Source organism: Aquarana catesbeiana, linkage group LG01 (genome assembly GCF_042186555.1).
Source record: "Aquarana catesbeiana isolate 2022-GZ linkage group LG01, ASM4218655v1, whole genome shotgun sequence".
Classification (NCBI taxonomy): domain Eukaryota; kingdom Metazoa; phylum Chordata; class Amphibia; order Anura; family Ranidae; genus Aquarana; species Aquarana catesbeiana.
The window spans coordinates 792,572,451-792,592,111 of record NC_133324.1 but is presented as its reverse complement, the minus strand read 5'-3'; the positions used below and the strand labels follow the sequence as shown (position 1 = coordinate 792,592,111).

General features: G+C 40.5%; 1 protein-coding gene across 1 annotated transcript in view; it reads right to left on the bottom strand.

Moving 5' to 3' along the window:
- The window catches only part of WWC2 (WW and C2 domain containing 2), a 203,050-nt gene that overhangs the window by 110,407 nt on the left and 72,982 nt on the right, over positions 1-19,661 (bottom strand). The window contains exons 6-7 of the mRNA XM_073606900.1: positions 17,784-17,930; positions 8,069-8,142 (exon numbers count right to left, since the gene is read on the bottom strand). Of these exons, the coding sequence (XP_073463001.1) occupies positions 8,069-8,142; positions 17,784-17,930 (221 nt within the window). The remainder of the gene's footprint in view (positions 1-8,068; positions 8,143-17,783; positions 17,931-19,661) is intronic.

Here is a 19,661-nt window from a genome sequence, read left to right as displayed (position 1 = left end):
ATAAATGTTGCGGCCAATGCAAAGGATAGGTATTTTAGGTATCCGACATGTTTCGCCAGTATTGGCTTCTTCAGGGATAAGTTGTTAATGCCTAAAACGCTACAGTAGTTCTGCAAGTCACCAGAGGGGGCCTCACACAACTCCAGCACTAAACCTCCAGCCAGGAGCACAATAGGTAGCTGTAGAGGGCAGTAAAAAGGACCTGGCCAATTATGTATAGAATAGTGCTTTTTAAAGTGAATGACAGGGATGTTACAGGACACCGACGCATCAACCACCACTTGACTGGTGTTGTCGCTGGTTGCTGGCTCTACCTAGTCCAGCATCTCGCTATATATCTATCCAATGTCTTACAAGTGGCACATAAACTCTTCTCCTGTTCATGCAAATCTTGCTCCTGTTGATGTTTAGAATTTCTCTCTAAGCGTAAGGATTTATCGGTGTCCTGTCATTCACTTTAAAAAGCACTATTCTATACATAATTGGCCAGGTCCTTTTTACTGCCCTCTACAGCTACCTATTGTGCTCCTGGCTGGAGGTTTAGTGCTGGAGTTGTGTGAGGCCCCCTCTGGTGACTTGCAGAACTACTGTAGCGTTTTAGGCATTAACAACTTATCCCTGAAGAAGCCAATACTGGCGAAACATGTCGGATACCTAAAATACCTATCCTTTGCATTGGCCGCAACATTTATGAGGCCTAGCTCGGTGAAATTCACTACAGATATGCTTTTAGTATTTATGCACACCTTGACTCTGTAATTTTTGTGTTTATTTTTTATATATGATATGTTCTAATAAAAATTACTCATTTTTAAAAAATCTTGGTATGTACCGTGTTTTCCTGGCACCGTCATAATCCCTATATTCCCCTTCTTTGACCTTATCATTAGATCTTTGGGATGAGGTGTTGTATTACATTGAGGACTACCCAGCCACATAGTAATCTCTTATTAGTGTTTTAGGCATTCCCCGCTCCGCCTCAGGTAGCAAGATATAGAGACTTATGAACTGATTTGTTTAGCTCCACACCTGATGATTACGCTCTATCCATTAACGTAGTTTTAAATGCCCCATTGAATTTATTAATGCCTTCAAAACAAACAAATACTGCCCAGTGCACAAGTCGCTCGGTAGGTGTGTAAACACATTTACTTAGCTAATCTTACACTGCCACCAGCTCCTGGTCCCAGTGCATTGCTTTCCTGAATTTCTGGGTAGGGGAGTGCTTGCCCTGGGTATTATACATGCACTGTCAGAAGAGATAACGTACGCTCAGGGAGGACATAGGAGATGGAAGCAGGGGGAGTAGGTTGCCGTCTGTTTTTTTTCTCTCTATGGACGCATGCAGTGTCTGTAGATTGCCAGCTGGGAGTGAACATGCAAGGGTGACTCCATCGGACCGCGTAAGAGATGGAGCCACCCGTAAACAAGACCAAGAGAGGAGAGAGTTTTAAAGACAAATAAAAGGTGGCAAGTGCTGAGGTCTACACCACGAACTACTGTTTAAATGTGTGGGTTTAAATAAACTGTCCATCAATGGCAGTTAGGTTCTATTTTCAATTCGTTTCACTATAACATTGAATAAATACTTATTGATGACTTTTCACTCAAGAATGTTGTACTACTTCTGTAGCGATCCTGGGACAGACTTTTCAGTGGTTACTTTTATGTTCAAAAATCATGTGTCCTTGGCATAAAGTAAGTGATCTGATCACCATACTCACAACTTCTCATTGACCCACTCTGTATGCAATATAACTGATTCAATTTTACAAAATAAGACTCAATTCATGAAACATGACTCTTCCCTTCCTAACTTTAAAGGCTTCCTAAGTGTATGTTTTACCCATTCCAACTCTATGAAACATTCTACACCCAAATGCTGCTAATATGTGCAGTCAGTTCTGTACATTTACACAAAGTATCATCTAAGAAAACCAGCAAAATGACAGATGGCCAGCAGTTACCTAGATTTGATGGCTTCCGTAGCTCATCTCTAAACCTATTCCATTTGTGTGAAACAAATATTCTATACCCAATACTAATAATATGTGCAGTCAGTGCTAGACATTATATATCCTGCTAACAGTATGTGCATCTTCATTTCTTGTAGCAGGTTCATCATAAAAACTTAAATCATAATAAATCATATACTGTATGCAACAGATATCAGTTAGCATTTTACTTATTCAAAGAGGCGTTCCAGCCTGTAAAAAATTTTTAAAAAAATCAAAGGAGAAGGGGCCGGAAATCTTGTAGATCGCCACACAACGATTTCAGCGATGTTACCCGGAAGTGGGAGCGGGTACCTGGTTTTGACAGGTATCTGTTCCCCCCGAAAGATGCCAAATGTGGCAGTGGAGAGGGGGAGGAAGCAAACAAGTGGAGCTTCCCCTTTTTGGTGGATCTCCACTTTAACGGCAGAAGAAATCACTCACAAAACTAGCAGGTATTGGTAATAAATGACCCACACCAGAGGGTACCCTGTAAAGTAATGCTATATAATCAGTCATGATATCTGCCCTCTTGTATTGTGCATTTTATTCTGCTTGTGCTTTCTCTCTGTGTGTCCTGAAAAGACAATGGTGACCCCTGTCTATTCTCCCCCTATTTTACATTAAGCTGTCCATAGATCATTTTTTTTTGTTCAGCCAGGGCGCTGAACCATTAAAAAAAAAATGGACAAATGCAGATCACCCAATTCACATAGTGGATCAACAAGGGACTTTACAGAATTGCTCACTTTATTGATAACGGGGGGATAAGACGACCCAAATATTTTAAGGAAACCTTACAAATGCCCCCCACGGAGACTTATCGCCTGTATCAAATTATCCATTTCATGAAAACCTTGTTGAAAGATCAGGTGGATATAACCACTAGGACCCCTTTTGAAAACCGCTGCATACGAGATCCTGAATCACAGGGAGGGATAACGGAGTTGTATAACCTATTCAATAATCAGGGTAACAAACCTTCCTACCAAACGGCTTGAGAATCGGACCTGGGGGGGGGGGGGGGGTGGACAAAATGGTCGACCATGGTGCACAAAGGCATACTCAACACCTCATTGGTAGAGGCAGACTATAAGGTGCTAGCGCGCTAAACTATACCCTGGCACTTCATCCCTTTGTTTCAGGGGGTGCGGACAGGAAGGAGATATGCATCATGTCTGGTGGTCTTGTCCAAAGGTCTGACATTTTTGGATCAGAATATTCAACCTGATGTACTCAGTGACAGGAAAAAATATACCCAGAGAGGCCAAAACAGGGTTGTTCACTGACTTATCGGGGGAGATCCCCAGGCATCTACGATCTCTCATATTTTTTATTTTCCTAGCGGCCAAAATAACCATAGCCCATGCATGGAAAACGCCTGTAATTAATGTTAACTTGGTAAAACATCCTGGATCATGATAAACGAAAAACTGGTCAGTATAAGACAAGATAAGCAAGCTAGGTTTGAGAAAGTCTGGAAGCCCTGGATTGCTTATCTTCAAGCTCCTTGAAATCTGGGTTGTTTGTGCTCAGAGGCCGGGACCCGGGGGACCCATTCCACTCTGTTCTACTCTACCTAATTTCTCTCTTTTTTTTTTTTTTAAGTTTATGTTTATGTTTTTGCGCTCCATTTTTTAGACGATGGTTCTGCCACACCATAATGATGGAGGGAGGGATGGGGGACTTTTCAGTTTTGAGGGATGCGATCAGGAGCCTCTTAGGCCATAATATAACCTTTCTTAATGGGTTTTGTTATTACTTATATGATAAGAGCTACCAAGTACTATGTATATTGCATCCCTGTTTCAACAATTTTATGATGAATACCTTGGCATAATGTTCTGTATGCTGTTTTAAAAAAGTAATAAAAACTATTGGAACAAAAAAAAAAAAAAAAAGAATCAACAAATTCCTCCATTTGATTGGCAAAAGTTTTCCAACATTCCTGTTCATCAGAAGTCAATTTAATTGACTTGTGTCAAACAAGAAGTCCCTGCTGAACCGACCAAATGTCAATCTATCTATGGCCAGCTTTACAATTACTGCTTCACGTGCATTTCCTCACAGGTTTCACATATAAATAACTATCATGTATTTCCAGTATTGTGGTAAACAGAAAATAGATCATGTGCCAGATTTGCCATGTGGTAGCAGATGTAGGGCATCCTTTGTTCCGTTTTCTTCATAATAAGGCTCCATGCACACTGAAGATCATAAACAGGCGTTTTTGGGAGTTTGGGCTGTTTTTTAACAGCCCATAAACTCTCCTCTATGTTATCCTATGTGTCCATGCACACATGGACGTTTATCAGCAGTGGAGTTTATGGGCTGTTTTCTGAACGCCATAAAATCGCATTCAGGAGTCATTTTTCTGACCACAAAAAACACCAATCGCTCATAAACACTAATAAACATCGATAAATGCTCAAAATGTGATTTTTTTAACATTTTTGATCCATTGAAAAAAAAATACATACATAAAAAAAACACTAAGAAACGCTAACACAGAAAAATGCTAAAAAACGCTAACGCTTTTGCAAAAACGTTGAAAGACTTTTACTGCAAAGGTACTGGCATTTTTATAACGTTATTTTAATGTCCAGTGTGCATGGAGCCTAATCCTGCCTCTTCTTCACTTCCATTTCTGCACAAATAGTATTTATTAGATTTAAGTTAATCAGATGACTTCCTTGTGTCTTACAATGTTGCATCTGAAATTCAGTCCTCAATGTCAGAAATGCAGTTGAACTTGTGGGCCTCATGCAGAGTGGAAATTAAAATAACATTATAAAAACGCCAGTAGCTTTGCAGTAAGTTTTTTACCGTTTTTCAATGTTTTTGCAATAGGGTTTTTTACGTTTTTCCGCATTAGCGTTTTTTTAGCGTTTTTGTTTTGAAATAAAAACCCTTTTCTTTCTTTTTTTTCAATGGATCAAAAAAGTCAAAAACCGCTGGTGAGATGCGTTTTTGAGCCTTTATCAGCGGTTGATGCTAGAGCGTTTTTACAGCTGAAAAACTCCTCTCAGAACCCACTAATTTTGTGGGTTTTTTTAAAGCCAAAAAACACCCCAGCTAAAAACTGTTGATAACAGCCTATGTGTGCATGGACACATAGGATAACATGATGTGGAGTTTATCGACTGTAAAAGAGAAACGTCTGAAGCCAAAAACAGCTGCTTTAAAAACATCCAAAAACATCCAGTGTGCATGAGGCCTAAATGTATTCTGGGATGTACAATTCCTATGCAGGCATAACAACATCATTTGGTTTTTGTGCATTTTTTTTGTACACTTTGGATTAAGGCTGCAACTAACGATTATTTTCATAATCGATTAGTTGGCCGATTATTGTTTCGATTAATCGATTAATCGGTTATTAACCTTAAAAAAAAAAAAGTGTGGTGTATAATTTAGTTAAATATGTAAAGTTTAAAAAAAAGGCAATTTATTTTTAAATATCTCTATGCAGTGGTAAATATAAATAACCAACTATATGGTTAGGGAGCAAAATATCGAATCCACTCTGAGAATAACAGACAGAAGAGATATACTGTATATACTATTAGAGGAGATATATACTGTATATACTATTAGAGGAGATATATACTGTATATACTATTAGAGGAGATATATACTGTATATACTATTAGAGGAGATATATACTGTATATACTATTAGAGGAGATATATACTGTATATACTATTAGAGGAGAGATATACTATATATACTATTAGAGGAGAGATATACTGTATATACTATTAGAGGAGATATATACTGTATATACTATTAGAGGAGATATACTGTATATACTATTAAAGAGTGAATCTGGTAAATATCATCAGACTCGGAGATCAAATTTTTTTTTTTTATTAAAAAAACAAACAATATCTTCCTTCAAACATAAAGGCATTTTAAGAACGTTCGTTCGATTTTCTAATCGTTAGTGGGCTTAAATTGATGTTCATTTTCAACCACAGTGATGGGAAAATTTGGAAATAGAAAACTTCCTGGTGAAAGGAATTTTCAGACAGTGGATGTGGTTTTCGTTCAGAAATTACATTCATTTTAAAAACGGAATGTTAAAAACAAGTGAAAATTTTAAACAACATTCTTTCATTCAGCGAATGTACAAAGATTTTTCTTCTGAATATTCTTGTCTGAAATTTTATGCATGTGGCCAGCATAAAGCTCGGTGCACACCTATGCAGTTTGCTTTTGATCTGTTTCTGCAGTGCTTTTTGCGCATGTGATTTTGCTGCAATTTGCTTTTTTTGCATTTTTTTGGGCCAATTTGTTGTTGGGCAGATTTAAAAACACAAATTGCTGCAAAAACACATTACATGCTTTTCTGCAGCTTCTCCATTGAAGTATATTGAACCAAAAAAGCACCGTTTTGTGTTTAAAAAAAAAAAAGTCCCTGACCCTTTCCAAATACGCAGCGGCTGAAAAAAGCATGGATGTGAACGTGTCCCATAGGAAACCATGTAAATGAACTGTAGTGCGTTTCTGCAAAAAACACATAGACGTGAACCAGGTCTAAGATGTTTAGTAACATAATGGGGTTAAAAAAAATAAAATTACCCCTTTATAGTACAAAAAAAGCAGATCGCTACTGTAAGGGGTTAATTTTTTACTGTAGAACTGTGAAAGTAATATTTACAGTAGCCATTTGTTGCTCTTTTTGTACTATAAAGGGCTCATTTTAGTTTTTTTTAACCCCATTATGTTACTGGACGATTAATCGATTATGAAAATAGTAATCGATTAATTTCATAATCGATTAGTTGTCGATTAATCGATTAGTTGTTTCAGCCCTACTTTGGATAGAGTAAGGGAGGTTTATAACCATGGGCGTCCGCAGGTAGGGGCAAGGAGGGTCAAATGCCCCCTGGAATCAGGGATCGGATCGGCACATTCAGCACAGTGATATCGCTATGGGGTGCGGGCAGCCAGTGGAGTGACACCATCAAGGTGCTGTCAAGCCCCCCATCGTGTAGTGTGACTGCGGTCTCTTTTCCCTGCTCAGTCAAGCAGAGAACTCGGTGGTGCCGTGTCAAGAGAAAGGCAAGCTGCGGGCTGTCTGAGGGTTTCCCCCGCTCGCCACACCTTTGTCCTGTCAGGGAGAAGAGACAACGGCTCTCACCAGGTTCCCCGCCCAGCTTCCTGCCCTCCTCAGTTCCTTCCCCATTGGCCTTAACTGAGGGCCAATCAAAGGAGAATAGGAGAGGAGAGCATCATGGGACATGTAGTCTCCGAGAATGGTGGCCCCATTTTCCACAGGGAGGAGGCCAAAGCTCGATCAAGAGAGCGATTGAGAGACTGCAGCCTAGAAAAAAGCTGAGGGAGTGAGTGCTACAGGACAAATAAAGGGGCGTGTGCTGGGTGGAAGCCAGAGAGCGCCACGCTGCCCAGTGTCACCAGAGAGAGCGCCACGCTGCCCAGTGTCACCAGAGAGAGCGCTACTCTACCCAGCGCCACCAGAGAGAGCGCCACGCTACCCAGCACCACCAGAGAGAGAGCCACGCTACCCAGCGCCACCAGAGAGAGAGCCACGCTACCCAGTGCTAACAGAGAGCAAAAGACTGAGCCACTGCCAGGGTACAGACATGCTACACTACTGACCAGAATCGCCCCCGGGGAACCCAGAGTGAGTGATCGTCCAGCTGGAGGGATTACTTCTGTAGTTTCGCTGAGTCTGGTAATTATTCATTACTTATTCTAAGGACTGTACTACTAACTACTAATAGATGTTCTAACCCCTCTCCACTCCATCCAAAATTCAAATACTCCAATACTTTAACTGTATTAATAAATTAATAACACATAGTTAAATAATCAAACTGTGTGGTGAATACCATTAAAAAAAAATAAAGACCCGGGTCTTTATTTTATTACCTTTAAAATTAGTACTGCTTAGTGGTGATATTAGTGATTCCCGGTGGAAGATACATTGAAAAAGAATGCTAACTTGCATACAGACTATATTATAGTCATTCTATAATTGCCCAGTAGAGGTCACCCAACAACCAGTTTTAGCTCCATGAGAGCAAAGCCAGCTCTAGAAACAGTACCTTCTCTTCGCCTCCTCATACTGCAGGCTCAGCCTGACCTTTTCTGCAAGAGTCGATCTGCTCCTCATTCCAATCTGTTAGATAAAATAAGAAAAGACACATTCAGCCTTATGGTGAGTGAACAGGTACCCACATCTATCACTGGTACAGATTCTATTTTAAAAGACTATTTCAAGTCTAAAACAGATCATTTAGAGATAAGCATAGTTTTAAAAAGTAAAATTATTACACACACAGCTTTATTGCAATAAATAATAATAATCCACTATCATATTAAAAGTTTTACACTTCAGCTTATATATCTAAACATTTTGCACAACTTCTATAAAATGCATCTCCACCTTCAGTCCCAAACACAGGGATGGGGATCAGAAGAAGGAAGTATATAGAATGTTCCTGACTATCAGCGATGCAACCCACTTTCTGGCACCTGGAGACAGTCCCTGCACCATTCCTGCGTGCCCACAGGGAAATCTTAGAATTGTATTCAGCCAAACAGCTTTTTAAAAGTAAGGAAAATGGCCAGTGTGGTGCCCCAGAGCAAACAATCAGAAATCATCTTCTTCCACGGATCTTACTTTACTAAAACGTTATCCGATTGCTTAATATGCATGCCTGCCTGCCATTTGTATATTGGTACAAATGACTAATAATATATATATATAAATAAATGTGCTGTATTGTATACAAGTGTTATTTCCTGGAAAGATTACAGTAGCCCAGGTTAAAACCCGTCGGTTTGCTTGGATGCCTATAGACCTCACTAAAAGCAGAATGAAAAGTGCCCACAGGAACTGCATAACTATATTTACACGGAATAATCAAAACAAGTAGCAGGTTGTCTTGACACATTCTAGTTAAGCCTTTTGCTCTGACCGTCTCCTGGCCCCTTTAAGAGTTCTGAAAGCCAGGAGGCAGAGGTAAGCATCTGGGTCATGTGACCGCTCTGATTGGCTGTCACAGCAGTCACATGATCGGAAAGCTGCTGATCGCAAGTATGTATAGGGAGCTTACCGACCCCCGCTGGCTGGAGAGCACACTCTCAGCATGGTAAGTGGTTTACACAGGGCCACATTTATGTGGCCACTCTGTGTTGATGCCCACCTCCTGAGCAGCCGCATATATGCGTGCGGCCAGTGTCAAGAGGTTAAAGGAGGCTGTGGTTAGTGAGGTATGTGAGCTTTTAGTATGATATGGCCAGAACTTGGGCAAAGAAAACTTTTTACAACCCCTATTCCAAAAAATGTAGGACGCTATGTAAAATCTACATAAAAACAAAATGCAATAATTTGCAAATCTCATAAATCCATATTTTATTCACAATAGAAAACATATCAGATGTTTAAACTGTGAAAATGTACCATTTTAAGAAAAAAAAATAAGGTAATTTTGAAATTGATGGCAGCAACACATCTCAAAAATGTTGGGACAATGCAACAAAAAGCTGGCAAAGTAAGTGGTACTAAGAAGGAAGATCTGGAAGAACATTTTACAACTAATTAGGTTAATTAGCAACAGGTCAGTAACATGACCAGGTAAAAAAAGAGCATCTTAGAGAGTCAGTGTCTCAGAAGTAAAGATGGGCAGAGGTTCACCAATCAGTTAAAAGCTGCATCTAAACATTGTCAAACAATTTCAGAATAATGCTCCTCAAACATTGCAATGACTGTAAATATATCATCATTATCTACAGTACATAATATCATCGAAAAATTCAGAGAATCTGGAGAAATCTCTGTGTGCAAGGGACAAGGCCGAAAACAAATATTGGATGCCTGTGATCTTCGGACCCTCAGATGGCACTAAATTAAAAATAGGCATGAGTCTGTGATGCACTGTGAATTCACTACATGGTCTCAGTAATACTTCCAAGAAACACTGTCTGTGAACATAGTTTGCCATGCCATCCAAAAATGCAAGATAAAGCTCTCTCATGCAAAGAAGAAACTATATCTGAATATGATCCAGAAACGCGGCTGTCTTTTCTGGGCCAAAGCTCATTTAAAATGGTCTGTTGCAAAGTGGAAAACTGCTGTGGTCAGATGAATCAAAATCTGACATTCTTTTTGGCAACCCGGGCACCCCAGTCTTCTGGACTAAAGCGGAGAAGGACACTCTGGCTTGCTATCAGCGCTCAGTTCAAAATGCACCATCAATGCTGAAAAATATATCCAGGTTTTAGAGCAGCACGTGCTCTTATCCATATTATGTATTTTTCAGGGGAGGCTTTGTATATTTCAGTAGGGCAATGCTAAACCACTCTCTGCATCTATGACAACAGCATGGCTTCGTAGTAGAAGAGTTGGAGATGTCCTATAGAAATAATGGGAGAGTTGGGAGATCCCACTATCTCCTAAAATTCATATTTACTTTCATATAAACTCCCGAAATGTAGTTACAAGTGCTGTCAAGCAACATTATGATAAATAATTTGTTGACCAATTCTCCTACTTCTCCCCAAAGCCTTTGATAGTCTATTAGATAGCCACAAGGTTAGGACCAAAACCTTGACCGCTATTAATTTTGATGATCCCCACATCACATACATATACTTCCTTCAGGGTTCACCTACAGTCCTATTTCAATCCTAAACATAGACATTAAACTTCTGGCCAAATCTTAGCTACTAGGCCTAATGATGTGATCAGGGCCGTCTTTAACGCGGGGCAAATGGGGCAGCTGCTCTGGCCCCAGTCATTGTTGGGGGGCCCAAAGCAGTTGCCTCCTTGAGCCCACGCTGCTGCCCATCGAAGTTCCGCCACCTCCAGCACTGGTCACGCTGGCTGCCTGCTACTGTCCTCCTGGAGAGAGCACGTCTGTATTTACAAGTGAAAGAACTCCTTTCCCATCCGCTGTTCAGAACCCTCCCTGCCTGCTTCATACATCGAGGTGGAGCATCTACACCGACAGAAGCTCCTTCAGAGACTGACAGCCTGCACAGACATGATGCTGTGGCTTAATGTACACAGGAGGTTTTTACAACCTCTCCTGAACGATTTAACTTGACAGATAGTAACCCACGTTTAAAATGTCAGTTTTGCCACGTTTACATGCCACGTTTAGCGGCGTTTTGAAGCTTTTTTTTTCCAAAATAGCCAAAAATTTAAACCGCCTGTAAACAAAACACGGCTAAACACGAGTTACCACGTTTAGAAGCATTTGGCGTTTCAAATGCCTCTAAACTCAGCGTCTGAACTAATTTTTTTGCTTTCCAAAAAAGGCCTCTAAACTCAACTGCCTAGAAATGACTCTAAACATCCCTGTGTAAATGTACTGATAAGATAACAGAGGAGAGTTCAGGAGCAGTTGACAAAAATGCCCAACTGCTCCTAAATGTCTGTTTAGCAGCAGCAGCGTACATGAGGCCTGAGAGTTGTAGCTGCTCTTCTGAAGCACCACTCTGTTATTTTCTAGGTGTGTTTTGGAGGAAAGCTCTGTACGGGGGGGGGGGGGGGGGGGTCTCTAAGCTGAAATCTTAGGGGAGGAGAGCTTTGTTCTTTGGGGGGGGGGGGGACTTGGATGTGCAGCACAATCCTCAATCATGCATTCTGCACATAGCCCACCCCTCAACCCTGCACTCTGTACGTTGTGCACCCCTCAACCCTGCACGCTGTACGTAGTGCACCCCTCAACCTTGCACTCTGTACGTATCACACCCCTCAATCCTGCACTCTGCACATAGCGCACTCTTTTGTATATAATTCACTCCTGAACTCCTGGAATGTAACAATGCCTCAAAGCTAGTGCAGTTTGGCCACACCCACAATTTGATGCAGAGGTAATAATGTGCAGTAACCTCTAGCAACCAGTGAGCGGCAATGATGTTCTGTAACCTCCAACAACCAATCAGTGAGCAGTAATGATATGCACTAACCTCTAGCAACCAGTCAGCGGTAATGATGTGCAGTAACCTCTATCAACCAATCAGCAAGCAGAAATCATGTGCTGTAACCTCTAGCAAATAATCAGTGAGCAGTAATGATATGCTATAACCTCTGGCAACCAATCACAATTGCTGCCTGATCTGCTGCAGTAAAGTGATTTTGAGTCTAGCTGCTATCATTTGTATGTCGCAGAATGGGGGAGATTGGGAGACTCAAGAAAATGTTTGCTCAGGGTCCAATCAATATTAAAGAAGGCCCTGAATATGATAGGTACAATTGTTAACAAAGACCAGGTAGGCTTAATTTCAACCTGTCAAGCGGGCAACAATATCGCTGGACAAAGTCCCTTTTCCACACTGTGGAGAAGTTTTGCCATGCCCCCCTTATGTTTTACCTAAACAGGGGCCTTGGTTTACAGATGGCAGAGATGTCTCCTTTCCCTTTATTTCCATCACTTGCAATTGAATTCTTGGCTACTATGATTAGGGAAGAAAAGAACCTCGTACTCAACATAAATGTAGCCTTTTTGCAGATTATGGTTTATGTCAATAACAATATCACCACCCTGCCTAAAGTTTCAGATGTACAGTCCAAACATGCAGTCTCCGGGGGGGTTTGGGGCAGTCAAACTTAACTAAATATTTTTAAACAGTCCAATTAGCACAACTTCCTAAATATTATGCTAAATATGAAATTTCTATATGATTTGCTCTTGATGCCATAGACTGGGACCCCTTTATAAGCAACCTTTCCTGCCTCAACCTGAAAGACAGATTGAATCTCTAAAACCCGTTCCTAAAACAAAAGATGAAAGTATGGGATAATGTAAAATACCCAGGTTGCCCCTTTCCACTCTATAGGCTGCACATGAAATTCATGCAATTTAAGAATGGCCAGCAGGAGATGTCACACATACACACAAATTATTTAACAGAGATGAGGTGAAGCTCTTTCAAGGACTCAAATATGAGGAACAACAATATCATGTTCATGCAGTGCCACAGCAGTGGAGAGCACTTACGAGATCCTTCCCCATGTGCTTCAGTGGGCAAGGACAAACCGGTGCCTTCTTCCACATATAGTGGGCCTGTCCTATAGCTGAGTAGTTTTGGACAGAAGTTTTTTTTATGATGCTTACCAAACTACAAGGTCCAATGACATGCCCACAAGTGAAATATGCCCTACTCAACTTAAAGTGGTTGTAAACCCTTACATATACCCAGTGAAGTGACTGGCCTCAGGTGATACACAGAGATAAAACAACAACAACTCCTACATAAGTTGTACCTGTCTATCTGCAGCCTTCTCTTCTCTACATTCGTTCAAAGTCCAGAGTTTATAAAGCTTGTCTGAGAGTTCAGAAAAAGAGGGGGCAGAGAACTGAAATCACACACTGCAAAGCTTAGTGAGGGGAGCTCTGAGAGTTGATTGGAGGGAAGAGACCCCCCCCCCCCCCTCCATACAGCTCACAGGAACAGGGCTGAGGCGGTCAATCTGCTGGAGGTCCCTCCCCTGCCATCATACTTCTCTTGGTGTCAGGAAAACTTGTCAGAAGTGATTAATGCCGATAGCAGAGGAATGAAGCAGCAAACAGAAATTACACTTTGCTATTAATTGGGAAAAGTAAACACTGTAGAGAGATATGCTTTGTTCATATGTCACGTCTAAGGTTTACATTAACTTTAAAGCCTCTGGACCTTACTAACGTCAGTTAGATTGACACATGATCTTACAACAGCAAAACTGACTATAGGCAAGTCCAAGGAATGTCAAATCCTTCATATGGCCAAAATCAAATCCGGAGTTACCTAGGTATTGCTGCATGAAAAAAAATTAAAGCCTTTAAAAAGTGCTTCTTTTATTTTGACAATGTAAACCAATTAGAAACTTTGTGTTATTTTCCATAATTACATGAAGACTGTATAGTATTGCAGGATTAGATTACACAAAGTAAAACGTTTCATGCTGCAATAATGACCAAGAAAATAATAAGAACAGAGACTTGCTGTAAATTTCATAGTTTGACAAGAATACAACTGTTAAAAAAAAGGAATCTTGGGAACTCATAACTCTATATGTATATTGAATGATTATCCAACCTAATAGTCATATTGAATGAGAAAAAGTAGTTGAAATGACCTATATTAGTTTTACCTAAATTCATTTGCCAAACACTACTGCTGATTGGATAAATCATTATGCAGGGAGATATGAGGCCCCTATGCTTCTGAGCCCCACTGCAGTCACATGGTCTGGCTTTAATTACAATGTTGCATGGGTGGGGGAGGGGGGGATCCATAACATGTGACAGTTCTCAATTAACGTATGAAGACTGTAGTCACGGATTAATCCTGGTGCAGAAAGCATCAATACAGCAGAGATCACACATAGAAGAATAGAGTTAGAGTTTGCACTAGGCTGTAGTCTAGACTTCCAATCTATGTCAGATGAATGTCTAAATATATTATTAGCCCATCTGGTGCACCAAGAACTATTTTAATAAATGCATGACCCAGATAGAAAAAGAAAACTTTTTTCTTTATAGTGACTGAATAAAATATTTTACAATAATTCAACCCAAAAAAAAAAAAAACAATAGCTAGGACCCCTGCTGTCCACACCCTATGAGCCCAGCTGTTTTCACAACAAAGACATGAATAAAGAAAATAAATAGACCTCCAAAGCACAAAATATGTAGCTGGCTCCAAATCTTTGCCAAAGACGGGAACACAAAAGACGGGAGTTATAGCGGCTCCTGCTTGTCTTACATTCACCTAACTAGCAGGGATATGATGGTATCAACACTTAAAACGCTGTAGCAGTGAAGAGCTCTTGGAAAATTGATAACACATCAAAAAATGTATCTTAGATTAATATTTTTCTGAGACCAGAAATTAGATTTGTAAGAGAAAGAACTGGCAAAGCAACAAGAGCTAAAATCTGCTCGCCCACCCAATTTCGCATATTAGCGTAGAGGGATTTGGACCAGACTGCCATTAGAAAAACACAGAAAATGGTTTCACGGAATTAAATCCTTCCCAAGACAAGTGTCAGAACCTCTAAATGGAATGACTGCAGGCGCTGAGGAAAGGTGAAGCAAGTAAATAAATCAGGTGATTAAAAACGCATTCTGCCCTCCGATTAGCAGTATGCTTGACCTGGATTTAACTGCCATTTCTATGAAAATTTTTAAGACGCAAAAATAAGCAATTTACTGCAGTGGGGCCAGCTAAAGTCAAGAGATGTTAAGAAGATAATAAGGACGGAGATACACTATAGTTTCACAGCTTGCCAAGAATACATTTTATCACCGTTAAATGAAAAGAATGTTGGGCAGAGGTAGAGCAATAAGAGATATGCAGGATTACAAAATGACATTTCTTATACTCTTACCAGTACATTCTTCTCCATTGTAAAGAATAGCAGATAATAGCATTCTCCTTTTTTCTACTTTAACTCCTGAGTGAAGAGGAGGGTGAGATTGAATACGATAACCACAACTGCTCTCCACAGAGACTGTGAGCAACCTGCAGTACTAAAAGCCACTATTGTCTGGGTGTCCTGAATTCTGGGCCTCAAAATCATTTGTTTACTACAAAAAGGCAACAAGTAATCATACCAAACTAAAATGCAATTTTTTTGATATGGGCATATGTAAAATAAATTGTGAAAGAACAATATAGTATAGTATGCTGTAAGCAGGTGTATGGACAGAGAGCGAGAGAGATAATATGTGAACATGCTATCACGATAAACCAGATTCCTTCCTAAATTTTTAATATTTTATCAAAAAATGTGAACCCTGATTGATCATTATCAAAGAGACGAAAAGGTGCGGCTCACCAACCCAGTGCATTAGTATGTATGTCACAGACCTCAGTGACCAAGTCCCAGTGAGTGGGGCAAAACATGTCAGGGTGTGGCTGGAGAGGCGCTGGCTAAGGCCAAATTCATCTACATACTAATGCACTGGGTTGGTGAGTGGCACCTTTTCTTCTCTTTGATAATGCGCAATCAGGTTTCACATTTGTTGATAAAACACTGATAATATAGGAAGGAGTCTGATTCACTGTGATAGCTCTTACACCTCTGAATGGTGCATGGATGCCAGCTCCCTTCATTGCAACTGGCCTGGAAATCTCTGTCTCAGCTTAGAGTGGCACTGCAAGTTTCATTTAAAACCTGTTTGATCGCTACAGACAAGTGCTACAAGTTTTATGAAGAACATTCCGTTTTATATTTTTGGGCCCCATCCCACCAAAATGCATTGCGCTAGGCAACCTTGACCAATATAGCATACCGCATAGACAAGGCAATTTGTCTTGTGACCTATGTATTCAGTCCACACTACTGCACATCAGGACATCAGAGGAACCGCCGCTGGCTGAGTATGGGGACGCAGGCAGGAAGCGCCAAACACCAGAAAGCCAAAACCTCCATGTAACGCAAACACCAGACCGGAACGGATGTCACATGTTGGGATGGTGCAATTGGGGGCATGGCTACGCATTTCAGAGCTTCCACGCTCCTTTCTAAAGCTTGGAAATCAGCTGCGGGCCCATAGAGATTCTGCTGTTACCCCACATGTTTGAGGAGATGCCTTTTTTCATAAATATCATGTGCACTGCCATTTGTCTTTTAGTTAATAAAGCTTTTAATATGCTACACCAGGGGTGCTTAACCTTTTAAAGAGCGAGGGACACTTCAGTGATTTGGTAACTGGTTGCAGGCCACAATTAAATGGTGTTTTTTTTTTAACAGCATAATGGAGATTTTAAACAATCAGGATCATTTCCCATGGGGCCAATCCCTGTTGGATGTTTATCTACTGTAATACACAATCACAAAAAAAAAAGAAAACAGACAGGTAGACTCAAATGGACCAATCATGTGAAAGGGGCCTAAGGCTGCTTAGACATAGAAAGACATGGGTGCACTGCACCTGTGGATCAGTGAAAAAGTAGCCTAAAAACTATTAAAACACCACTGCTCATATATGTCCAAACTGTGATTTTCATAAACTGGCCTTCCCTCACTTTATGCATCTGCTGAAATAGTCACTTTCTGCCAGCATCGCCAGCTGTAGAAAATGTTCTCCCAGGCAGAGTGCATTTGATATCACTCCACCTGGAAAAGGAGCTGGTGCTATAGAGGAAACACCGGTTTAGGTGCCTGTGCTCCCCCATTAGCCACTTGCTTCCTATACCGCTGGCTCCATTCACAACACTAATGCTGTGGGATGGCAGGTCAGCAACCCCTGATCTGGGCTTGCCCACCTGCCATCCCAGAGCTTAGGCCACATCAAAGAACTCTGCGGGCCACCAGTTGGGAACCCCTGTGCTAAACTTAGTTTGGCACCCTCTACTGTTCCTTTATATTTTATAGATCACAGCATACAGTTGTTCTTCGTCACCAAATGACACCACCATACAGTGTACTATTGCTAAAATAGAATTAAAGGAAATAGCAGCAGGGGTAGCAGCAGGTGATGTTAAAACGTATGAGTTAATGATAAGGACAGGAAACAAGCAGGATCTGTGGTGTTATTAGGAACTGGAAAACAATAAATTGGGGAAAGGGCTGTACAAGTTTTAAATATTGTTAATTTAAAACAATGTTAGAGCAAAAAAAAAAACTGGATATTATTACATTGACTGCAGACAGTATCCATAATTCTTTGATTTTCTTACCCATGTTACGTAACATAATTTTTTTCTCCTAATCATTAAAGTACTGAAGTAATTGAAGCAATAAAGTTTTTCTTTTCTGTACAGAAAACAGAATTCATAGGATAGACATATCTTTGTCAGTAAGAATGAGAAAAAACTTACATCACCAGAAATATCAGTCTGTGAACCAGCGTCCAGTGTCTGTCTGGACAGAGACAAATGAGAGTTTGTGAGGCTGGACGTCAAGTCTGGCTCTGATCTTCCTCTGCCTTGCTCTAAATGAAACCTTTCCTTGAGCTTCGCAAGACTCTAAGAAAACAAAGCGGAGCAATTGTAAACTAAAACTCCCCCAAACAAACAGAAACAAGCAATACAGTTTATGGGAAAATGCCTCCTGCCAAAACCCCTACATATATTCTTCCCACATTAAGATTTCCTAAAAATAAGCTTCAATAAAAGAAGAGCATGCTTGGATACCATGAAAACGGGAAGGAACACAGACAGGCATTCATGTAGAAAGAAGTTTCCCTGGTTTTAGCTTTATGAAGGCTCATCAACTCTGGCCACAAGAAAATTGTGCAGCACCTGCTTCGTAAATACAGGTACAATCAACCTGTCAGGAAAAATCGCACCCTTTATATTGCGGCTCAGGTGTTTAATGCAGTAACAATATGTAACTGTGATCCGATGAGGGTTATAGTGACCGTGTTGTTCTAAGCAAAAAGTAATGAGACTTGGCATTTGTAACATGGATAAATGCATTTATAATGGAGAGAAGAAAGTACCATATGTTGCTTGGGAAAATCAAGATTTGCTTAAGAGTGGAGTTCACCGTGAAATTAAACACAGCTTTTATTTCACAGGTCAAATTAAATTCTTTAACCAGTAATGGCACATGATAATACATTTTGTAATTCTGATGATTACAAATCCCAAGAACTGCCAAGATCTGATACATTCCACAGCTATTGTTAACAGTGATTCTGAATTCTTTGTTCATTCCTAGCTAAACAACATTAAAGTGAAACTACACCCTCTTCTCTTTTGCTGCCAAGCAAGCTACCATCTTAGCCTCTGTTTGAACTGTACTTACCATGGTGCTGCACGTGTGATCAGCCATAACATCAGCCCTTTAATGGATTGACAGTTGGGTTTAGGAACACAATCAGCTGTGACAGTAGTTTTTCATGGCATGAATGTAATGGTTTTGGGAAAAGCAGAACTTTACCCATAACAACTGGATAAAAAAAATAATGTTCTTTATCAAGGAACATACACTTCACATTAATAATTAGGCTACCAAAATTAGCGTACACTGTAAATTGCCACCAGCATTGCTCTTGTTTCTTTTGCTGAAGCCCAAAGCCCCTAAACAGCAGTAAATCATAAAGCGGAACTAAACCCATTGATTTAACAGTTTCAAAACACAGTTACATTCCTAAAATGCTGGGATTGCCAACTGTCACATGCTTATGTCCTCAACCAAACTGTCAAACCATCAAATGGCTGGTGTCATGACTGATCACATGTACAGCACCATGGCACTTGCAGATCAAATAGAAGTAGCTTCCTTGGCTGTAAAGGATAGGAGGGTTTAACTCCGCTTAAGGCCCTTTTTACACCATAAGACTGATCGGGTCCACCGGTCAATTTTTCGTTCAAACCACCCATTGTTTTCTATGGAGCTGTGGATGTCCGCTGACACCCGCCAGCACCCGATCAGGTCTGATAAAAACAGGTGAATGGGGATCTGTTCCTCATCCCTCTGGTGGATCAGATCAGATGACAGTCAGATGGAAACGGAAAAGCAGTCCCTTTCCATCCGACCGCCCCATATACAACAGCGAGCTGTGTCCGCGTCCGCTCTGCAGGCAGATCCGCTTGACTATGTTTACTGTAGGTTCAGCCATCATATAATACAAGATCATATTAAATGTATAAGCACAATGGGAGTATCTATTTTTTTTACATTGCCATGAAAAAGTGGAGTTGCCGTTTAAAACCAAAAGCTTTCAGTTTCCCTTACTTTGTTTTTACAAA